This window comes from Peromyscus maniculatus, chromosome 7 (genome assembly GCF_049852395.1).
Source record: "Peromyscus maniculatus bairdii isolate BWxNUB_F1_BW_parent chromosome 7, HU_Pman_BW_mat_3.1, whole genome shotgun sequence".
In the NCBI taxonomy this organism is placed as follows: Eukaryota; Metazoa; Chordata; class Mammalia; order Rodentia; family Cricetidae; genus Peromyscus; species Peromyscus maniculatus.
In genome coordinates, this window is record NC_134858.1 from 100,588,898 (window position 1) to 100,611,982 (window position 23,085).

At 41.4% G+C, this 23,085-nt stretch overlaps 1 protein-coding gene across 2 annotated transcripts in view; it reads left to right on the forward strand.

Annotated features, from left to right (window-relative positions):
* The window catches only part of Ryk (receptor like tyrosine kinase), a 78,046-nt gene that overhangs the window by 11,938 nt on the left and 43,023 nt on the right, over positions 1-23,085 (forward strand). For both annotated transcript variants that reach the window (XM_042281513.2, XM_042281512.2), the window contains exons 2-5: positions 12,618-12,739; positions 18,452-18,551; positions 20,967-21,101; positions 22,478-22,531. In XM_042281513.2, coding sequence (XP_042137447.2) covers positions 12,618-12,739; positions 18,452-18,551; positions 20,967-21,101; positions 22,478-22,531 — 411 coding nt within the window. The remainder of the gene's footprint in view (positions 1-12,617; positions 12,740-18,451; positions 18,552-20,966; positions 21,102-22,477; positions 22,532-23,085) is intronic.

Below are 23,085 nucleotides of genomic sequence, written 5' to 3' on the forward strand. Positions count from 1 at the left end.
TTACACAGTGTACAGAAGGATTATTTCACAAGAGAAAAACACCAAATTATTATGCAGAGTGTCTGTCTTACCAGATGCTGGGGATTCTGGCTTCATAGCAGGGAGATTGTGTTTTATGTTTTAGTGCTGGAGCATGTGGCTTACACTCTGTTGATGTCCTTGAAAAGGATTTGGGAAGTACCTTTCACACTCTTGGCTATTGTACAAATCACATTTAATCACATTTTTAAGGGAAATTGTCTTATGTATTTTTCTTTGATCTATATTTTCATTGGGAGTGAACACTTTTTTTAAATTTAAAATCTTAGTAATTGCTAATGGGGGAAGGTGGCAATGCGTCTATTTGAAATCAAGTGACCTTACTCTTCTTCCAAGTCCACCTAACTTCTTCCAGAGCACTAGCAGTGACAAACTAGAACACAGCTTTTGTGATGGATAGCTTTGAGTTTCTGTGATCAGGTGTCACAGAATTTCCATGGGTTCTGTGGAGACAGGTCTTGGTCTGGAGGAGGTAGCCTGAAATAAAAGGGCTGCAAAGTGAGGGCATAGTAATCTTTTATTGATCCTGGATGCCTTTTTTTTTTTCTTTTAAAGCACCTACCTATTCTTGCCTCGTATTCTCTGTATGCAACTATACATTGTTAGCTCAATTCTGCCAAGATATTTAAGGTTGAGAGAGAAATAAGTGAAGCAAATACTGGATGTGGTGGAGTGGTACATTAAAATTCTCAGTTTCCGTGATTTGTGCTTGAGTAGCGACAAGGCTTGAAGACTGTAATTTTTTAATTGTGAAAAAAAGAAATTCCTTTCCTGCCGTCAAATGTTGGGAGTTCTCTGCTGTGAGCTACCATGTGTGTGTTGGAAACTAAACTCAGAACCTTCTGGAAGAAAAGCCAGTGTGTTTAACCACTGAGCCATCTCTCTAGCCCTGACAATCTCTGCATGTAATTAAATAGTTCTCAATAGATTTTCTTGGCATAAATAGATTTACTAGATTTTGATGAACAAACTTATTTATTTTCCTTTTTTTCTGCTTTTTATTTTTCAACAGAGGGTTTGTGCAGCCTTGGCTGTCCTGGAACTAGCTCTGTAGACTAGGTCAGCTTTGAACTCAGAGATCTGCTTGCCTGTGCCTCCTGAATGCTAGGATTAAATTGTGTGCCACCACCCAGCAAACTTACTTATTTTCAGTTTATTAGTTTACACCACCCAGCATACTATTTTCAGTTTATTAGTTTATATAACTTAGAAACATTTGAAGTTAGAGCTCTTTATTTTTATTTTAAAGTTTTTATTGTTATGTAGGAATTATGGATGATATCATATAATATGTTTTGGCTGACATCTGGAAACTACTGGCGATGTCATAAAGTTAGAGAACTTTTCAGTGAAGGAGGGGACTAACATCATCTGGTCTACCTCTTGTCTTACAGTTGACTTCTAGAAGATGGCTCAGGAATTGAGTGCCAAAGGCCGTTCAGCCACTTAGTCTCAGAGGCAGGAAAGGAAGTCTGTACTGTAATGCTGCTTTAGTTCCTTGCTACAATGTTACTTCTGTTTTCTTATTTTGACTGATGACTGGCATTTAAAAAAAAAACAACAACTTTTCCTTAAAATCCATCTTTGGTGTAGTTTTTATCAATAGCCAGCTATTCATGTACCTGGTGTTGAATGCTGCAAGCACACTAGGTAGAGGAGGTTGCCTGCCATTCGAGCAGCTCTTAGAGTTGCTTTCTGTCAAGGGCTGTGAAGGTGGCACTCTCTGTAAAGGGAGAGTTCTTCACTGAGATGCACTTGCCAATAGAGTGACAACATTGGGGAACCTGTAGTTAACTGTCAGAATCATGTATTTGGAAAAGATTTAATTGGTGGATTATTAGATTTTGGACTAAGCTGGGCAGGTGACCCAGGAATTAAATTTGGGACTTAATACTGTATAGTGAAAAGCATATTTTTCTTGATGGGGCCATGAGAGTTTTGCAGGAATAACTTAAAATTTTCAGCATCAATATGGGTTATTTAAAAATCAAATTATGAACAAGTGTTATCCTTTCTTAGGAGAGAGCAACATTCCTACTTTCCTGTAATTGGCAGCAAGAAAATTGTCTGGTTCATGTAGTTGAACAGTTGAAGTGTTTATCCTAAGTTAGAATGGCAATATTCTGTGTGTTGTGATGACAAAATGCTACCTAGTCAGTTCATGGCTGGTGGCATTTGCCTTGTCTACCTCCACAGGGCCCTTTCTGTTCTGCCTGTTCTGCTTTCCCTGTTTTCTTCCCTCCTCTCTTGGCCTCCCCCCACCCCCTTATATGGTAGAATTTCAGCTCTTGAGTCTCCTCTGAGTCTTCATAGTTCTGCTTATTTTCAAAAATATATCTCTTGTCTGTCTATCTAGTTTGTGTGTGCATGAGTGTGCAGGAATTGGTTCTCTCCACTGTGTGTTTTTTTAGGATCAAACTCAGGTCATCATTGGTGGCAGGTACCTTGACCAGCTGAATGTCTCCACTGACCCCGTTCTATATATTTATATAAGTGGATTCACACACAATGTGATGTTTTATCTGGCTATTTTCATGTAGCATAATGTTATGGAGGATCACATATATCTTTTCATTCTGTTTTTAACACCACAATTAACTCTTCATCTGTTTGTAGACATTTGAGTTGTTTATACATTTTGGCTGTTATGAATAATGGTGCTGAGAACATGCAAGTACCCAGTTGGATACATGTTCAAGTTAGATATATACTTAGACTAGAATAATGAATCATCTGGTAACACTGTTTAACTTTTTGAGCACTGCTAGACTATTTCAGTGACTGTTTTACATTCCTACCAAGACTGCAGCGGTCCTGTTTCTCTACATCTTTGCCAACTCTTGCTGTTTTCTGCTTTTTTGGTTGTGGTTATTCTAAGGAGTATGAAGTACCTCATTTTCGTTTTAACTTCTGTTTCCCTAGTATTGAACAATGTGGAGCATCTTTTCATGTGGTCCTTTGTGTGGCTTCTCTGGAGAAATGGGTGTTCAAGTCCCTCGTCCATTTTTAGGTTGGACTGGTGTTCTGCTCTGTTGGTTTAAATGGCTGCCCTTATGCTAGAACTGTACTATTAATTATCTTTTAAAACTTTTTGGGGTTGTAATCACACCAGTAGTCTTTTGTTGAATTGTGAGGCTTGTTTATCTATCCAGAATTCTTGACCCTTACCAGGTGTGATTTGCAGGTATCATCTTCCATTCTATGTGTTGTCTTCTTTGTAGTAGTGGGTTGTTTGTTTTTGCATAAAACTCAACATTTTTATGAACTTTGGTACATCTTTTTTCTTCCAGTGCTTGTGCTTTGGTACCCTATCTTAAGCAATCCAAGGTTATGAAGATATGCCTCTATGTTTTTTTAAAGAGTTTTATGTCTTTTAATTCTTTCTAAGAGTCTCTATTGTAGCATAAATCTTAAAAGAGTCTTATTAATAAAAGCAAACCTGAAGCCAGGTATTGGGGTGAACGCTGGAAGATCAGAACAAGCCACATTTTCCTCACCACTCGCTAATTCCTCAGCTGATTCTGTTTGCTCAGACTGGAAGCCTCTGAGTCCTCATCCAAATGAATCTCGGCTGAACTGCTGCTAAAAGCCTAAAAGCTTAACCAGCTCTAGTTCCTGGTTCTCACACCTTATATACCTTTCTGCTTTCTGCCATCACTTCCTGGGATTAAAGGCGTGTGTCACCATGCCTGGCTGTTTCCAGTGTGGCTTTGAACTCACAGAGATCCAGATGGATCTCTGCCTCTGGAATGCTAGGATTAAAGGTGTGTGCTACCACTGCCTAGCATTATGGCTGTTCTGTTCTCTGACCCCCAGATAAGTTTATTGGGGTGCACAATATATCAACCACATTCTGTATTTTAATCTTATGTTTAGGTCATTGATCTATTTTGAATTAATTTTTGTATGTGGTATGAGGTAGGGTTCTAGTCTCATTCTTCTGACTGAATAGCCAGTTGTCACCATTATTAGTTGAAGGAAAGTGGTCTTTCTCTGGCGAATGATCTTGGTGCCCTTATCAAAACTTGAGTCTTCAGAATTTTATAACTTTATTTCTGGGCTCAATTCTGTTCTGGTGGTTTAAATGGCTGCCCTTATGCTATAACCATACTATTATTATTATTATTATTATAAAAAACTTAGTCTTATTTCTTTGGTTACATTGCTTCATAAGTGTTTTATCCTTTGGGATGTGGCTACAAATGGAATTGGTTTCTTAATTTTCTTTCGGAATCATTCTTTGAGGAACCAGCTCTTATCATGCATTCTATCTTTCCTTCTGTTGTTTTGCCCCAGGATGGTGACTCAGAATCCTCTTCTCTTTTGTTGTATGATCTTTACTTTATATGACCTTATACCCTTTAGTATTGGAGTCAAAAGACCTCTACGAAGTAATCCCCAAAGACTTTATTCTCTAAATCCAATTTTTCGTATTTACTTTCCTTTATTCCCCCCAAAATATCAGAACCTATTCTGATTTTCTTTCAGCTATTCCTCTTTGCATCATGATGGTCCCGGTTTCTAGGACTCTTTTCTAAAGGCACATGTTGGGGTAACTAACCTTTAGACTCATCCTCTTCTTGTTCTGACCCAGCACTGAGCCTTCCTTCCACTACCTTTCCTGCTTCCTGATCTTATAGCATTCCTGTACTCAGGGCTGGCAATGAAACTGGCTCACTGATGTACTGTGGAATGTATTATTTTCCTGTCTGCCTCAGTACTACTCCTCAGTGTCCATTTGAGCTGGTTGATGCATGCCCCGCCATTCTCCATAGTTATATCTGCCAGCCCGTAGCCCTGAGCTCAGTCTGCATTTAATTACTGTGGTTACAGTTAGAGCATTGATAATTGGTAGCAGTTGGAAAGGGGTATTTTGTATTATATTCATTTGCCTTTCTTCCCCTTTGAGTGTATGATGGGAAAAGAAAGAAAAAGGAGATTAAACCCAGAAATATAAAGTATGTTATTCCCTATAAATTTAATATTTGTCAGAAAATCAGGATAAAATGGTTTAAAATTCTTTTTATTTTTCCTAATTTTATTTCCTGGATGTCAGTGCAAAACATAGTCTTTATTGACCATTTGGAAAATATATGTTCATGAAGAAGAAGAAAATAATAAACATTCATTACCAGCTTTTGGTAAATAATCTTTCTAGCTTGTTTTCTACATCCTTGTTTTTCTTTATGTGGGTGAGCACTTATAAAGGTGAAGAATGCAGGTAGATTGTACTTTATAACCTATATGTGTTTTCTGTCTCTGTGCCTTCTTCTTACCCACTGCTGACCAAATTGTGGCTTGTACATTTTTCTGCCTTAAGAAGTTGATTGTTCATTTCCTTATAACTGATAAGTTTTAAAATTAGAAAAAATATTGCTGTTTCATAGCTATGGGAAAAGATGTGGCACCAGTGTGGAGGTCAGAGGACAGCTCTCTGCTCTCCTCTGTGGGATCTGGGTACTGAATTTAGATGACTAGACTTGTTCAGCAAGTGCCTTTACCCACTAGGCCATCTCATCAGCCCAACATTTTGTTGTTTTTGTTTTTATTTATAAACTCTGCCTTATATAGTCCAGACTAACTAAAAACCTGGTAAGTAGCTGAGATGCCTTGAACTCCTGCTGCCCCCACACCCCAATTGCTGGAATTACTAGTGTGTCACCAGCCTGGCTGCTGATAACTTTATATAACTGTCTTGTGGGTGATTTGAGAGGAGATGATTTTAAAAGTGTACCATCTTGACTTGTGCCTTAGTTATGGCTATACTAATTATAGATGTGCATGTCTTCTGTCCTCTGTATACTAATTTCATACCCCAGTTATACTTAACATTGGGTTCACTATATGTTTAGAAATGCTTTGTGTTAAAAAATATTTATTTATTTTCATTGATACATATGATTGTCCGCATGTATGTATATGCTCCATGTGGGTGCAGTGCCTATGGAGACCAGAAGAGGGCATCGGATCCCCTTAAACATCTGATCCACACCCACAAGGCCCACAGAGAGCTAACTGGAATGGTATAAGCTTTTAAAGCCTCAAAGCCCGCCTCCAGTGACACACCTCCTCTAACTAGGCCACACCTCCCAATCCTTACATTTCTACCAACTGTGGACCAAGCATTCAAATATATGAGACTATAGGGCCATTCTCATTCAAACCACCATAGAAAGTAATTGGATTTTGGTTTTAGAGACTTGCTAAATGCTACATACATATTTCTTAAAATGTTTTGAAACCATTTAATTTTTTTTCTAGTTTATAGTTCATAGAAAACATAAACTCTTTTAGATGAATCTCAGGATATTGTCCTGGCTGTCCTGGCGTGGAACTCATTATGTAGGGTCTACTTGCCTTTGCCTCCTAAATGCTGGAGTTAAAGGCATGCACAACTATGCCCAGCCTTCAAAGAAAAATTAAGGAGAAAGAAAATAATAAAGGGTACATAAAAGTCACTCGTAATCCACTATTTATAACCAGCTACTTAGTGTATTCTGATACTCACTTTCTTTAAAAAAAAGTGGAACATACATAATATGCATATTCATATATCATTCATATATATTTAATTTTGTGGACATTTATTGAACACTTTTAGATGTTAGGCATTTTTGAAAATTTGCTTAATATTGTTTGCATCTTGCCTGTTTTCCTTTAGGGTTAAATTCTGGACAAAACTCAGTTTATTACACTGTATTTGTAGGAGCCCTGCTCATCGTGTCAATCTTTTCAGAGTTTTTTAGTTTAGTCTTCCCTCCCTCCCTCCCTCCCTCCCTCCCTTCCTCCCTCCCTCCCTCCCTCCCTCCCTCTACCATCAGAGTTACTTTGTGTTGCTGGAACCAAAAACCTGATGGAAGCAGGTTGAGGAAGGGCAGGCTGATTTGGCTTTGCATTGCAGAGGGTCCAGTCTGTCCTGACAGGGAAGGCATGGAAGCAGGAGGTGGGCAGTGATTTGTCCACCGACAACAGACAGGAAGCAGAATAGGCAGGCTGGAAGCCAGTGGCCAGTACCTCTAGAGGCCTGCACTTAGTGACCTACTTCTGACAGGTAGGGCACCAGCCCTGAAGGCTCCCTCCACAGCTTTCAAAATAGAAGCATAAGCTGGGGACCTAGCATTTAAAGCATGAATTTGTGGTAACAGACCAGACACAGACCATAACAGGTGTCTAGTATATTGCATGGATGAACAGAGATGGATTATATTGAAAGGCCATAATCCCTGGGATACCACCTCAGATGGTCTTCTACAAAGAAAGACATGTTTAGAATCATTGTTTTCTTACAGATGTGACTGTGGTTTATTAATCATTGCTGTCTTGCTAGGAATTTATATTACTTATAAGTTTATAGTCACAAATTGCTGCCACACCCCGTCTAACATTCAGTGTTATATTTAAAGCACATAAGCATTTCTGTTATAATATCAAACCCACTCCTAAGAAAACTTTCAAGAGTGCTTATTCACTAAAAATAACGGGATTATGGTGAAAAGAAGGCTCAAGGCAGACCACTCAAAACTTCTGCTATTTCAGACCAGAGAGCACTAACAAAAGCATAATTGGTACCTTATGAGGTAAGGTGGGTCGCCCAGGCAAACCACTTATTGTGGCTGAGGCTGCCCGAGAGCAGAGTAAAGCTATTCAAGTGAGAGGATGGAAATTGCAGGCCTGTGGTGGTGAGCTGTGGGGCTGCCTGTCCTAGGAGTGGCAGGGAAGTGCAGCTTGCTCTGCCAGGACCCATGCACAGGCCAGTCTGTGCTCCTCTGGGGAGAGCCCTTGTGCATGTAGTCAGTCACCTTTAATAGCCTTGAAATGGAGCTGAAAGAGCCCTGGCTTGGCGGGAGCGGAGTTGGTTTGAGGGCTGTTGTCACTGAAATAGAGGATTCTCTTCCTGTCTCAGCCCCTTTGTTGTGTGACAGGAACAGAGTTCCTTATTTCCCTGGGAAGATATTTGATGTTGAAATTTGGAAATCGATTAGTTATAGCTGCTAATCTTTTTCCGGAAGTTATTTGCTGGTGCTATCCTATTTTGTGATTAACAGTTTTTTTGAGATTAAAATGAGGTAAAAATCTTTGTTGTCTTTCACTCCTCTCAGAAAATTTAAATAAATAAACTTTACATGAAATGAAACGCATGGGCTTTATATGTTCAGTGGATTGAGCTTTAAGAAATGCAGAGAATGGCCGGCGGCAGTGGGTGGTGCAGGCCTTTAATCCCAGTACTTGGGAGTCAGAGGAAGGTGGATCTCTGTGAGCTTGAGGCCAGCCTGGGCTACAGAGCAAGATCCAGGACAGGCACCAAACCAAAAGTATACAGAAAAGCTCCCCCCCCCCAAAAAAAAAAAAAACAAAAACAAAAAAAGAAAGAAAGAAAGAAGAAATGCAGAGAATGTAGCTCAGTGATAGAGTACCTGCTTATCCTGTGGAAGGCCTTGAGTCCAACCTGTAGCAGCAGCACAGAAACCAAACCACACACACCCAACCCCTACACACCCTGCCTCAGGACCGGAGAGGTGACTCAGTTGTTAAGAGCACTTACAATTCTTGCAGAGTACCCACGCCAGGAGGCTAACAACTGTCTATAACTCTAGATCCAGGAGACTCAACACCCTCTCCTGGATTCTGCAAGCACCTGCACTCGCATGTGCTCATACCCTCACCCCAGCCCCAAGTTAAAATTAAAGTAAATTATGTATATACAGCCTTGTGATCTAGACTCAAGTCAAGGTATTGAACATTGCCATTATCACAGGAAGTTCCCTATAATCTCCCTGTCTCCTATCCTTCTTTCTAGATGACCATGGTTGGGAGTTGTATCACTGTGAATTAGTGTTGTATGTTCTAGAAGTTTTATTTAACTAGACTCAAATAGTTGATCTTCTGTATTCTCATTTGTCAGGTTTCTTTCACTCTAATAAGTCCATCCTTGTTACAAAGTTTGATTTTTATTGTAGAGTAGTATTCAGTTGTTGAATGTTAACAATTGGTATCAAGTTCATTTACATTGTTTCCACTTCTGCTTATTAGGCATAAAGGGCCTATGAACATCTGTACACAAGTGTTTTGTGGATACAGTGTTTTCATTTCCTTTGCATAATTACCTCAATTGGAATTGATGGTCACAGAGCAGGTGTGTGTTTAATTTATAAGCAACCGTTAGCTTTTCAAAGCAGTTGAGCGATTTTTTTCATGCTTGCCAGCCAGCCTTGCCAGAATCAATTGTAGTTATTCTCTTGAGTGCTAATGGTTTTCATTGTACTTCTAACCTTTGTTTTTCTGAAGACTAATGGTGTGTTTTAGCACCTCTTCACATTTTCATGGCTCCGTGTCTCTTACTATGAAATGCACCAATCTCCTTTCTATTCGTATAGTGTGGTTGAGAGCAAAATTTATTTAGGGCTTGAGAAGAGGCTTGGGCCTCTTCAAGCTCATTCCTTGTGGTTTCTTTGCACAGCTCTATCTAAAACATAGAATATCTTGGAAGAAGGCTAACCAGCATTTAAAGGGGCAGCAGATCTTTTCCCATAAGTGGAGTTTTCTCCTAAAAGCACTTGTCTAGCACAAATTCTCCACTACTTGTTTTTCATAGTGTTTAGTAGATTTTCATCGTGTTCTATAACTATAATGACTATAATGTCCTGTCATTGGCAAGGACTCCTAGTATGAAATTGGCTAGGAGTGGGGACATCCTTACCTTGTAAATGATTTTAAGAATTTAAGAATTTACCATTGAGCATGCTAGCTATTATGCTTTGTAAATGCTCTTTACCAGACCAAGAAAATGTCTGTTCATTCATTATTTGTTGACTATTTTTTATTCTGAGATCTTTTAATCTTTTATCTTTTAATCTGAGATCCCGTCAATGTTTTATTTCAAAACAGGGTCTCATGTTGCCCAGGTTGGCCTCAAACTTGCTAAAAATAACCAAGGATAACCTTGAACTCCTGACCCACTTGCTTCTGCTTCCCAAGTGCTGGGATTACTGGTGTGAGCCACCACACCTGCTTTTATTATTTTTCCTTTTCTACTAATGTGGTGAATTCTGACTTTTTGGAAGTAATTTGGCTATGATATGCTTTCCCTTTCACATACTGTTGTATTACATTTGCTAATATTTTGTGGAGAATGTTTGAGTCTGCGTGAAGAACGTTGGTCTGTAGTTGTCTATTCTGTAATATTTTAATTAGTTCTTGGCTTTGTGCTAGCCTTGTGAGTAAGAAAATGATCTTTGCTCATATTTTCTGATAGTTATTTAAGATTGGTGTTTCTCTTCTGTAATGTTTTTAATTCACTGGTGACTAGAGCTTTCCCCTTGGATGGGTTCTTGATCATTTGGGCTTTTAATTTGTTTTGTCTTTTGGTAACTGATGTTACCAAGGATTTTCTGTTTGATCTGATTCATTGAATTTCTTGTCATAACGTTCTTAGCAGTTTTTATATTTTTAACATCTGTAAGATTTGTAATGATAATTCCTTTCTATTTCTAATATTGGTAATAGCATTTTATATTTTTAAAAATCTATCTTTTAAAGGCTATAACTATCTTCAAAGGGTCATTTTTGGCTTTATCTTTATAATTAATTTTTTTGTTATATTTGACTAGAGAAGGCAGGCTACATGATATTTTTTTTTTGTTGTTAAGAATCTTTTAAAATGTGTATGGTCTTAGTTTATGATTAATCTCCTTTTCATATTTCATAATTGTTCAAGTCATGAGTCCACTCTTTGGGTTCTAGGAGGCTGTTAGTCTGTGGCTATCGATTGTCTGTCTTGTCTGTTGGCTTTTGCTTTCTATATAGAAAGCTTTGTTGCTATACAGTATCCTTCGTAGTTTTTGTGTATAGAGATCCCAGTTGTGAGTTTTATTGACTGAGTGAGTTGTTTCATCTTGAGTTCTAATTGTGTGCTGTCACTTTGGCTTCATTTTGTTTGTTTTTTGTTGTGTTGTGTTTTTTTGTTTTGTTTTTTGTTTTTTGAGACAGAGTTTCTCTGTGTAACTCTGGCTGTCCTGGAACTTGCTCAAACTCACAGAAATCCACCTGCCTCTGCCGCCTGAGTACTGGGATTAAAGGTGTGTGCCACTACTGCCCAGCTTTTTTCTTTTTCTTTACTTGACACATATTTCTGAACTTTGTTTTAACAAATCTACCTAGACTAGCATATTCTCAAGCTTAAGTGAATTTTTGTAAACATTTTATTATTTTTATGTGTATAGGTGTTTTGTCTGCTTGTGTATCTATGCATTACATGTGTGTAATGCCCACAGAGGCCAGAAGAGGGCATCGAATGAAATGCCTGGGAATGAGGCAATGAACTGATGTGAGCTGCCATGTGGGTGCTGGCAATCAAACCCAGGTCCATTGAAAGAGCAGTCAGTACTCCAGCCTTTTAAATGAATTGAAACCATGTATTATTGTGATTATTGGTGTTTTCTTTGAATTCTTCTCCCCCCCTTTTTTTTTTGTTCAACCCTACATCCTCCTGCCTTCTTTCTGTCTTCCTCCACCAGCCCCCACCTTGTTCCTTAGCATTTCCTGTCCTGTCAGCAGGGAGAGACTTCTGTACAGCTTCCGGCTTTCTCCTGCTGTATCTGGCATCCCCATGCAGGATGCATAAAATAGTGCCACTCGGATCTCATTTTTGACTTAACGGTGTTTTCAGATCTGAGTCAGAAACGAAGAAGCAGCATTGACAGGTGAACTGTCAGTGGCAGAGTTGTTGCTCTTTCTCTGTGTGATCAGGAGGTCTGGGGTGTATCCAGTTTGACCTCTTTCACACCACCCTTGAGTTTCAGACCTGCAGTGCATGCTCAGTAAATGTGCAATTTAAATTTCAGTGTGCCTGAGTGCTAGGGACGTCCGGACTAAACTTTAACAGTAACTCAGTTTAAAGGATGCTACTCTGCCATTATCCTTTCAACTCTTTGGTTCTTTGCCTGTCTCTAGCACTTGCTCATACCTCCCTCTCCCTTTTGTCAACAGTGCCCAGGGCTCAAGTCCACTGCCTTAGCAGCACCAGTAATGAACTTAGTTAGTACCATTGTTCTATTTTCCTTCTGATTTCTTTCCTTTCCTTTTTTTTTTTTTTTAGCCATCTTGTATTTTTTCACAGGAAGTTGACTTTCCATTGAAGGTAGTGATTAAAAGCTTTCTTCAGGGCTGGAGAGATGGCTTAGTGGTTAAGAGCATAGCCTCTTAGCGGTGGTGGCTCACGGGCTTCTGTCACTCCAGTGCAGGCCATCCCCCTCCGTTTTGACTTTCTCAGTCTGGGCCAGTGTTGGTGAAGCAGGAGTGTTTCCTCTTTGGTGCTCCTCTGAGAGGCACCATATCCAGAAGGCCGGTGGCTGCAGGTGGTGCTGGCATGGCTGTCTCAGAAGGAGAGCTACTTCTTGGGTGCCAGTTTCTCTGTTTGTGAGCGGTGATGCTGCAGTGTCCTGCTTCCTGAGGCAGCTCCCATGTCAGCTGTCTGCAGCGTACACTTGTGCATCAGTGTTTTCTCGCTGCGCTGTACTGGTGTTTGTGATGCTCTGAAGACATTTGGATGGTTAACTCTTTTTCCATTTTTTTTTTTCTAGGTCTTGATGCAGAACTTTACTATGTGAGAAATGACCTTATTAGTCACTACGCGCTGTCCTTTAACCTGCTAGTGCCCAGTGAGACAAACTTCCTGCACTTCACTTGGCATGCAAAGTCCAAGGTAAGAGCTGCTGGCAGTCAGCATGACAGGGTCACCCAGTCTCCCTAGGCAAGGGCTGTCCCTGAGGATGGGCCTTCCTCTCCACCGAAGGGTCAGTGATGGTACACACGTAGCACTGGGTCTTTGCAGGTTTAGATCTTCCAGATGCAGTCTTGAACCTGTTCCGCTAAAACTTTAGATTTAGGTGGCTACCAGGTGGATGATCATCACATAGGACTGGGTCCTTTCAGGCCTTTCCAGTGGGGTCTGGATCCAGCTCAGGAAGAGGACAGTTGGCTCTGATGATGAGCCTGCGGTTACGGAGAAGCCATGTATGGTTGGAGAATGGGTGTGGGTATGTGGGGAGAAGTACTGCTGAGCTGGATCTTCCAGACACAATTGATGACTTGATTATAGTTTCCACATTCACAGTGAAAGCAAGGTGTAGCACTGGCAGCCTCCCGCATGTACCACACTGAGCTCCAGTAACCTTAGAGATTGAACACAGGGACTTAGCAACTTCTTGCCTGGTTTATTCATTGGTGATTTCCTCACATCTCTGACTGCCTCAGTTCCTCCATCCCAAGAAATCTTACGTCTTCATTTCCCAGATTTGCAAAATGAAATTGTTTGTACCGTTTGCTCCTGACTCCCTGCCCATGTCTGCCCTTGAACTGTTTGAAAGTGCATTGAAAGCATTGTGTTCCTTGCTCCTAAGTACCTTAGACTGCAGAACATTGGTGTTATTTACATAATCAGAGTACAGGTCCCAGAATCAGGAAGTTTAGTGTTCTAAGTCCCAGCATTCAGAGCCCATCAGTTATCGCCAGCATCTTTCTGACTAATGTCTCACTAGTTGATATTGCTTTAGTTTGTGTCAATCTGAAGTTTTGTTGCCCTGTCCATGTGTTTCAGCCTCAGAAATTATTGGTAGTGGGGAACCTGTCATGATGGAAGCTAGCTTGGAGGGATCTTCTATGAGAAAAAAAAATATATATATATACACACACACACACACACACACACACACACACACACACACACACACACACACATATATATATGCTTTCAGGGTAAACACTAGAGGGGCTCAGTATAACTCTAATGATTCTAATATCTTGTAGATTTCTTTTCTTTTTTTTGAGACAGGGTCTCACTCTATAGCTCTGGCTGTCCTGGAACTCCATTTGTAGACCAAATTGGCTTTGGACTCATAGAGATCTGCCTGCCTCTGCCTCACAAGTGCTGGGATTAAAGGTGTGTACCACTATACCTGACTAGAGCATGTTTTTAAACTATAGCTTTAGGCTTCTTCTTAGTGATATTGCAGTTCCTAATTCTAGTTCTTAGATCATAGTATGTGGTGATTTTTAGCATGGTTGACTAGTTGCAGTTTGTTTATTTAAAAAGTTAGGCAGTATATGGATATGGTACAAATTCCAGAGGCATGTAAGAGTATACAATGAAAGGAAGGTTTTCCACTGTCATAGTAGCATGCTGAGCAAGCCCATCCAAGATCTTGGTCTCACCGGGCATTATTGCCTGATTCTTGTCTCCTACAGAAAGGTAGTGTATGTGTGTGTAGTGTGCATATGTACACTTAAATGCTTCATGCTTTTGTGTAGTGCAGAGTTCTGAGCAATGTGTCCTGGTAAAGGTCCTCTGTTCCTTCGTATTGATTTGTGTGTTTTCCCCCTTCAAATAACTTTTATCATATTTTCTTGTATAGCTGTGCTTTGATTTATTGATCATTTCCTGCCAGAGGAAACTGGGAACCAAGTTTGTGAAGGACTTGCTCAAGTGAGTTTGGAGGCAGAAGAAGCAGGAACTAGAGGTGACCTGAAGTGGCAGAGTCACCCAAGAGGACAATGTGCTATGGTGATGGGGTCTCTTGATCATTTGGCTCTGAGATGCAGTCATAAACTTTCAGAAGGAAGGCTGTCACTCTCAATTTCTGATACTCTATCAGAAACTCTCCATTTGGACTTATTAAGATCTTGCCAGAAGATGAAATACTTGCTTCTGAGGATCCCCAGACTCCCAGAACAGTACAGATGCTTTAACATCAGTTGTCCACATCAAAGCTTTTGGTGGTAGTGTTTACTTGACTGGTCTTGCCAAAGATTTAGTTCCTCAGAGGCTGGAGCTGTGTGTGTCTTTTTCGTAACATCTGTGTCACGCGTGCCTTAGTGAGTGGTAGAGACTGTGTTAATTGTATTTTAAGATGGGAGTAGAGCTCTGGTATTAATTCTCTCACAAGAATAGACTACTAGGCAGTCTTAACAGATAATTAGTTTCTTGTATGTTCCAGAAAATTCCCCAGTGTTCAAGAAAAAACATGAACTGTGCCTGTTACGTGTCAGTAGATACGCTCGAGCGCCAGAAGGCAGAAACACATGAAGATGTGGCAGAAGACGCCACCACCCACTCTCCTTGGTCTCAGTCCAGGAGAGTGTGCAGGGAGCTTGTCAGAGCTCCAGCAGCAGCCTCTGGGGGCCGGCCTGCTGGGTCCCAGGAGAGTGAAGTAGCTGTGAGAAAGGCAGTTCTGGCAACTTGAGAGGAATTAAAAGGCTGTTGGACCGTAGGCAAGCACATTCACTTTAGATCTGTGTTCCAGAAGGAGACAGCTTTACTCATCATCTGCCTAGTCACATAGCCATGTGTTCCAAGTAAGGGAAAAATACCAAACATGTTTATTTTTTAGCTTACTCAAATATTTATAGTTTCTCTAGTAACTTTTCTGAAGTATTTTGGCTCATTTATTTTTCTGATAAACAACTGCTGTTCAGAGTATTTTGTTTGGTAGTCTGTGATATAGTTTCTAAATAGATCTGTTTCTTCAAAGGTGATTGACAAGTGATGTTCCTTACAGATTAGTGCTTGCCAAGGTAGAGAAAATTGGATTTCAATAATTGGCAGTCTTCTCTGACTCCAAAAACTACATTTAAAAATTAGGTGCCCTAAGGACCCCAGTGGGAGGAGAGAGCTGCCTTGTGATGCTCCCCGGGTTCATTCAGCCTGTCAGAAGTGGTAGACAAAGGGTCGGCTTCCATGCATCCTCCTGTGGTTCCTCTAAGCCACCGTTGATTGTCTTATTGCTCTCCTCAGCCTCTCACCTCTGCTCCTCCTTTCTTTTCTCTTTCTCCCTCTCCCTGTGGCTACACTGAGATGCCCCTTGCTCTCAGCTCTGCCACTAGGGCCCTTCGACTCCGTGGCTGTGCCCAGTCTTTGCTTTCCTAGGTGTTTTGGTCCCTGGGCAGCTATTCCTCTGCTTATAACTGAGACTTTTAATAAAGGAGACTGAAAGGTTTTTTTTGGGTTGTTCAAGATGGACACTGCAGGGGATTGCTGAGTTTCTAGAAAAGCTATTAATGTCATGGACAGACAGAGGCAACAGTCTGGTAGGGGCCTCAAGGAGAGTTCAGGCCCTAGTCCCAGAGACTGACAGCATGGCAGGGTCTCTGAAGAGAGGCATCAGAGCCCATGTGATAAAGGTGGGGTCTTGTTTTTATATCTGAGGACAGAGTGAGTTCCAGAGCATACACCTATAGTCAGCTTCTCTGATTCCCAGGCAGGAGGCAGCGAAGGGAGTGGGGAGCAGCTTGTGGCACCAGGTAATTAACTGCTCAAGTGAGAGATCCTGGCCCCAGAGTGTGTTTTAGCTAGGAACCCACAGTGTCTCAGGAAGGTGCCTGTCTGTATCTCTAAGAGGAGACTGCTACAGATAATGGCCTGAGGCTGGATTCCAGCATGGCGTTCTGTAGAAACTTTGTGAGTTTGGTAAAAGGGGAAGCGCAACTCTGGATTTTGGATTTGAGGCTGTAGGGTTGCAAGGTGGATATGCCCAGTAGACGGTTGGAGGAAAAGGAGAGTGAGAGACAAGTTGAGATCTCATTTGTGGCGAAATGGGTTGGAGCCTAGTGTATGGGAGAAGGGTTTATCCTCTGATGAGGAGGCTGGAGCTTTCCTTGGAACCAGAGTGCAGAGTTCTGACAGGTCTGCCTGATGCTGGAAAGGACAAAAAAAAAAAAGAGTCCTCTGTGCTGGCTGAAAGTGAAGAAGGAGAAGGTAGCATGTGGTACATCAGTAAGAGTGTCAGTGAGGTTGAAGAAGAGCAGCCATTGAGCAGGACTTGGGGGTGGGTTCTCGTCATGTGTAAACACAGTTCTCCAGGATATCCCCCAGCAAGCTGAGCCGAGGAACAAGGAGAGAACCAGCTGAAGGTGTTAAAATGACTGTGTCAGTGATGTCCGTGCTGGGGCACAGGCTGTGGGAACATGAAACCGAGTGGTCCTGGCTGTGCCGGGAAGGAAGGAAGTAGTTTAATTGACCACTGCCTTCCCCTTCTGCAAGCACAACCCATGGCTCATAAACATGCCTCATAAATGTTGTCTGACTTAAAGCAGTGAACACAAAGAACTGCTTTTGTAGGGACCAGAGGTGGGTGGTCAGAGGTAGTGCTGGGACCTTGGCTGGAATGGACAGTATTTTTGTATCTGTTTCGGACATGGAGAAATTGAGTGGTATGTCAGAAAGAAGACTGCATTTCAAAGTTAACAGAAAGGTGGCAGGGGACAGAGTGAGCTAGCAGTCAAAAGCTCTGTAGTCAGTCCTGTTAGCGTCACGCTAGTGTGTGGATGGCGTGGGTGGAAGTGAGCTTCAGAGTGTATGTGGGGGCGTGATTTCACAGCACATCTGGAGATGACCTTAGAGCCTTAAACGGCTCCTGACCCCACATGTAGACCCAGTGGTCAGGTGTAGAAAATGGACACCAGGAAGAAGAAGAGGATGCCTGAAGGGAAAGTGAAGGTGAGGGAGAACAGGAGGAAGATGGCTGTGAAGAGGTTGAGAGGCTGTGAGAACCCTGAGGTTTCTTACATGGGAACAAAAAGGCATGCTGCAGTGTTGACAGCACAGGAGGTCTGTGTGGGAGTCCCTGGGGTTGGCAGGAGGCTGGTGAGCTTCTGAGGCCTCCATGTCTACAGTTAGCAAGGGGCCCGGAGTCATTGTCATAGATGTGCCGTGTGGTCAACACATTTGCTCCTCGTGTTGAATGATCTTCATTTCCTAAATGCTGAAGCTTGGAAAAGTTGCTTATTTGTGTAGGTCACATGGCTTCAAGATCCTAGAGCCATGCTAATTTCCTTCATGTGCCTTCCCTGGCTTTATGGTCCTATTCCGAGATAACTCTGCCATAACTATACGGTCATCCTCTTGATGTTTTATTGTTGGCAAGCCTGAGGGTACCATAGAGATAGCTCTCTAGCACCCCTTGGTGGAAGTCAGGGTGTTGTGGTGAGTTGAAGAGAGTGAATGCTTCCTCTCCAGGGTAAATCATTGGCTATATCATTGTTGTCAGGAAGGCTGGCCGGTTTTAGTGAAAGGGTGGTCCTCTTCTATATCCTAAATAGCCTTTGGTTGAATTTTTTTCTGGTTGAAAATTCCTAGAATGATTTTAGTTTTATTATTTTTATTTATTTTCTTGAGAAAGGTTCTCACTTTGTAGTTCTGGCTGTCCTGGAACTCACTATAGGCCAAGTTGGCCTCAAACTCTCGGAGTCTGCCTTCCTCTGCCTGTGAGTGCTGGGATTAGCGTCTTGCTCTTTGGAAATTTTTGGTAGTGGGATTGTTTGCACCTGCGAATAGCTCATGTACTGCTTAATTAATGAGCTCATTAACGAAATCCTTTCTGTTGTCACAGGTCCAATGCTTTTATCTCTCTTCATTTTACAGGTTGAATATAAGCTGGGATTCCAAGTAGACAATTTTGTGGCTATGGGCATGCCCCAGGTCAATATTTCTGCTCAAGGGGAAGTCCCACGCACTTTATCAGGTGAGCCAGTGAAGACAGACTTAGCATGCTGCTTTCAGCTGTCTCCCTCATAGCCCTACAGGGACGGTTTACTGAGTGCCTGTCTTTGAAAAGTACTTTTAATGAGTCCTGTTAGGTCTTTGTAGAACTGTCTTTGCTTAGCTCCTCCTTGGCTCCTTTTCTGTGTTGCTGGCATCTCCTGCATGTCCCTGCCTTTGCTCTTAACTCCCTTTGGTTTAAGTCCTACCTGATACCATTGGCTTAGGGTGGCCACTGTACATTTGCATCTGACCACAGGGCATCAAGTCCTTCAGTGCCTCCTGCTCCAGTCAGCTGGCTCATTGCAGACTTCTCAGCTTTTCCTGTGTCCATTAATAACTGCCCCTGGCCACTGCCCATGTTCCAGCACCCCAGGAATCCAGTCTGTGTTCAGTTCTTATACCCAGGCCTTTGCACACGCCCCAGCATTGCAGCAGTTCCAGTTTGTGTATAATTTTCACACCCAGGCCTTTGTACATGCTGGTCTCAATTTGGAACTGTCTTTCCCTTATTTCTGCTTGGGATTCCCACCTATCCATTCTATAAGATGCAAAGTCTACACCATCCTTTTCCTGTTCCATTGCCAGTTGTTAACTCCTTTGTGCTTCCTGCCCATACCAACTTGCATGTGACTATTAATAAACTTATTACAATATCTGGTGATTCCTTGTACAGCAGTTGGTATGCAATAGGCGCTCAGTATGTGTCTGACTAAATGGACTGAATGTTTTATTTCCACCACTGTCACAACTTATAAGCAGACCCTTTGAAAGATGTCCTGGGTGGGTTTCGCGGTTGCTGTCATAAATACCACTTGGGGAGGAAAGGGTTGATTTCAGCTTTCTGGAGTCCATTCTTGAGGGAAGTCAAGGCAGGAACTCAAAGCAACAACCTGGAGGAGGAAATGAAGCAGAGATCATGGAGGAGTGTTGTTTGCTGGCTTGCTCTCCATGGCTTACTCAGTTTGCTTTCTAATACAACCCAAGGACCACCTGCCCATGGCTGGCACGTCTTGCAGTGCTAGGCCTTCTCATGTCAATCATTAATTAAGAAAATGCCCCACAGCTGAGCCTGGCCAGTCTGATGGAGGCAGTTCCTCAGTTGGAAGTTCCAGTCCCAGTTTGTATCAAGCTGATGAAAACTGAGCAACACAGGAAGGCTCTGGGACGTGGGAGATTTTAAGATGGATTATTGTTGTTGTTGTTATTACTTTAAAGGAAGCATAAGTAGAGCTTTTCCTGGCAGTTTTAGTCACTTACTGAATTCACTTATTCCCTCATTCTTAGTGGCACATGTTCATCTAGGCTTTAAGACAGTGCTGGAAGGTGGGTTAATTTTTGTTTGTCAGCAAGGATGTTCAGAAATGCCTAAATCTCTGATCCACTCATATAGATGGTGAAATAATATTTTCTCAAGTTGTAAGAAAGGAATCTTAAGCTGAAAGATAAAAAAGTTACTAAAATCTACTTTTTCATCCTTAATGTCACTAGAAATACTTTTTAAAGCTAATCCTATTTAGAAGGGCAGTGGTTTTAATTCATATCAAGAATTTGTCTGTTTCATTTATAGGTTTATTATAATTTATAGGTTTATTATAATTTCATATAAAGGTTTATTATAATTTACCCCAGTAGCAATGTCATTATTTCTTAGGAGTACTTACTGGATAAGACAATTTTTAAATATGATTACTAAGTACACATACCCATTTTCCACAGAGAGTACTTCCAAACATGCTCTTACAAAGTCATTGAGGTGTGCTAATGTATATATTTGCACATCTATATGTCATAGCTCTAAGTCCAATAGGAACTCTCAGGCCACCCAGTTCAGTGTAGCTTTGGTTTCCCCCCATTTTGTTAACCAGACAACAGGAAAGGGTGCCCCTGCTCTAGGAGTATGGTGATGACATGTTTTATTTGGGGCATCTCATGTCTGCCCTGCAGATAGCAATGCATCCTCCAAATGCTAGGAGCAGTATATAATTGCACTTGGTACTGCATAGTCTTCCCTTTTACTGTGTGATTCTGTTACTGTTGCTAGTGAGACTGATAAGGTCAGCAGGGTTTGCCCTGTGATTCGGTAGCATCAGTATATTGGAAAGCAGAACGTATAAGACAAACTAGCATGTTCAGAATCACAGGCAAGGCTTGAAAGTGATTGTCCCTTCATCTAAGCCTGCTTTCCTCCTCAGCCCTCTTCTGTGTCTACAGTGAAGGAAATAGAAATGTCCAGAGCTGTGGTGATTCAGTCTCGGAAAGCTTCTGTCTGGTCCACTTATGTAAATGTATTCGATTGTTTTATTTGAGAGCAGAAATAAAACGTTGGATGGTACTGTTGGGGCATTATCCTGATGTTTAGCACACTAAAATATTTTCTCTTACTTCTTTTGAACAGTGTTTCGGGTCGAGCTTTCCTGTACCGGCAAAGTAGACTCTGAAGTTATGATACTAATGCAGCTCAACCTGACAGTCAACTCTTCAAAAAATTTTACAGTTTTAAATTTTAAACGGAGGAAAATGTGCTACAAAAGTAAGGAATTTATTTAACAAAATGCGTGTCGCGTAAATAAGAGGTCCACAGAAGATTGTGTTGTTTGTTTACAGACTTAATTGTGGCCAGTCTTTATTACAGTTGTGAGACAAAGAAAGCACACTAGTAGATGAGATTCTGGGGTGGCCCCGGATAGTGTGTAGCCAGGATCTCCTTCAGCCCCACTCAGCCTGTGGTTCTCAGCTCTGTAGAACTGCTTGAGTGTTTCCATTAGGAGTGTGAGGTGGAGCCTGTGTGGCCAAGAAGTAGAGAAGGGAGCTAAACCCCACAAGGGCCAACCCATGACAGCTGGGAGCTAAGCATTTGCTCAGTGAAGGTGGCTTCTGCAGGAGCTTCACTTTGGGGGGTCACGTGGGCCTGGGTTGGCACCACATCTCTCCTCTTCTCAAGATGGGGCATAAGTTATTGCACCTCTGTGAGGCTCAGTCTCATCTGTAAAATGTGCATGGTGCTGTTTCAGAGAGGGTTTAAAGGATAATTAAATCTAGCCTAGAATTAGGATGTCACATGTGGGTACTTAATAATTATTAGCTGTTTGGGGTTTGGATTATACTGTCTGTTGCTCAGGATATCACCACAGATACTAGTGAGTTCTAGCACACCAAGGCTGAGTTTTGAAATTTTAAGAATTCTTAAAGGTTATCTAATCTCCGTATAGCACAGGATTAAGTTTCTGGATTTACAAATAGGTAGAACTGTTTACTGTTTAAGGTAGAAACAAAGCAAAGCATAAATTCTGTGGATGCTTTTCCATGGTCTGTAAGCTTTGCTTGCACTAAACCTTACATTAGCTCCAGGTGGTGTGTTTTCAGAACATCTGAGTAGCCTGGCCACCAAATTTGTCCACTTAATTGAGCTAGTTTTTTTTTTTTTTTCGCGACTCTTAACTTTAATATGTGATCCTATTGTATTTATCTGGTTTCCTGGCCTGTGGCACTTAAACATCTGCACTAGCAAGCACACCTGTGCTGTGTGGAATGCTAAGAGCTGTTACTCCTTATAAGTTTATCTTATTGGTGAGAATTAAGGGTCAGGAAGTTTTCATCCTCTAGAATTCTAGAGCTTGTCCACTGAGCTGGTTGTGCTGCGAGTTTCTATGATGACAGTATAAGTTTGTGGGTTTCTCCACACTCTTGACCACAGAAACCTGTTTCATTGGGAATCTATAAGTAACCGGCACAGGCTGTTTCTTTACTGGTGATTGCACTGATGAATATTGGAATGGCACAGTAGTTTTCATTATCTTATAAGCAAACACCTTGTGACTTAGTTCAATGCCCAGAAGATGTGTTAGTATATAAGGATTCTTACGGAAAACAATTTCTGAAGTATTTTTTATTTCCTTTTTAATCTAGAACTTGAAGAAGTAAAAACTTCAGCCTTGGACAGAAACACTAGCAGAACTATTTGTGAGTGTCACTCTGTTACCTTTCTCCATCCTGAGTGAAGCGGTGTCTGAGTGCCTGTGAGCATGGTGGCATGAAGCCTGAAGCCTGCCCGGTGCTGACGTTAGTTTGCTGTTTCTTTTGCTGGTGGTTTGTAGGTTGATACATAGATCAGATGAAGCTGTTAGGATATTGAAGATTGTGAGAGTTCAAACTCATACATCTTTTACAGCGCTTACTAACTAATGCATACCTTCTGGGAACAATAATTTATAGTGTGCTTTTTCCCAGGTAGGCCCAATAAAGGAAGGAATATTAAAAGTGTATATATATATAACCTCCATTAGCAGGGTGTTAGAGAATCTGACTCACACCCTGGGCCCAACCCTTAGCTACTTTCATCTAGGTGAAAGTGCAGATTTATGTTATTTATATTTTATTTTGAAAGAGAGAGAGAGAGAGAGAGAGAGAGAGAGAGAGAGAGAGAGAGAGAGAGAGAGGACTTAGTTGGTAAAGTGCTCGCTCTGCAAGCATGAAGACGACGCGTTCAGATTCCCAGCGCCCATGTAAAAGCCGTG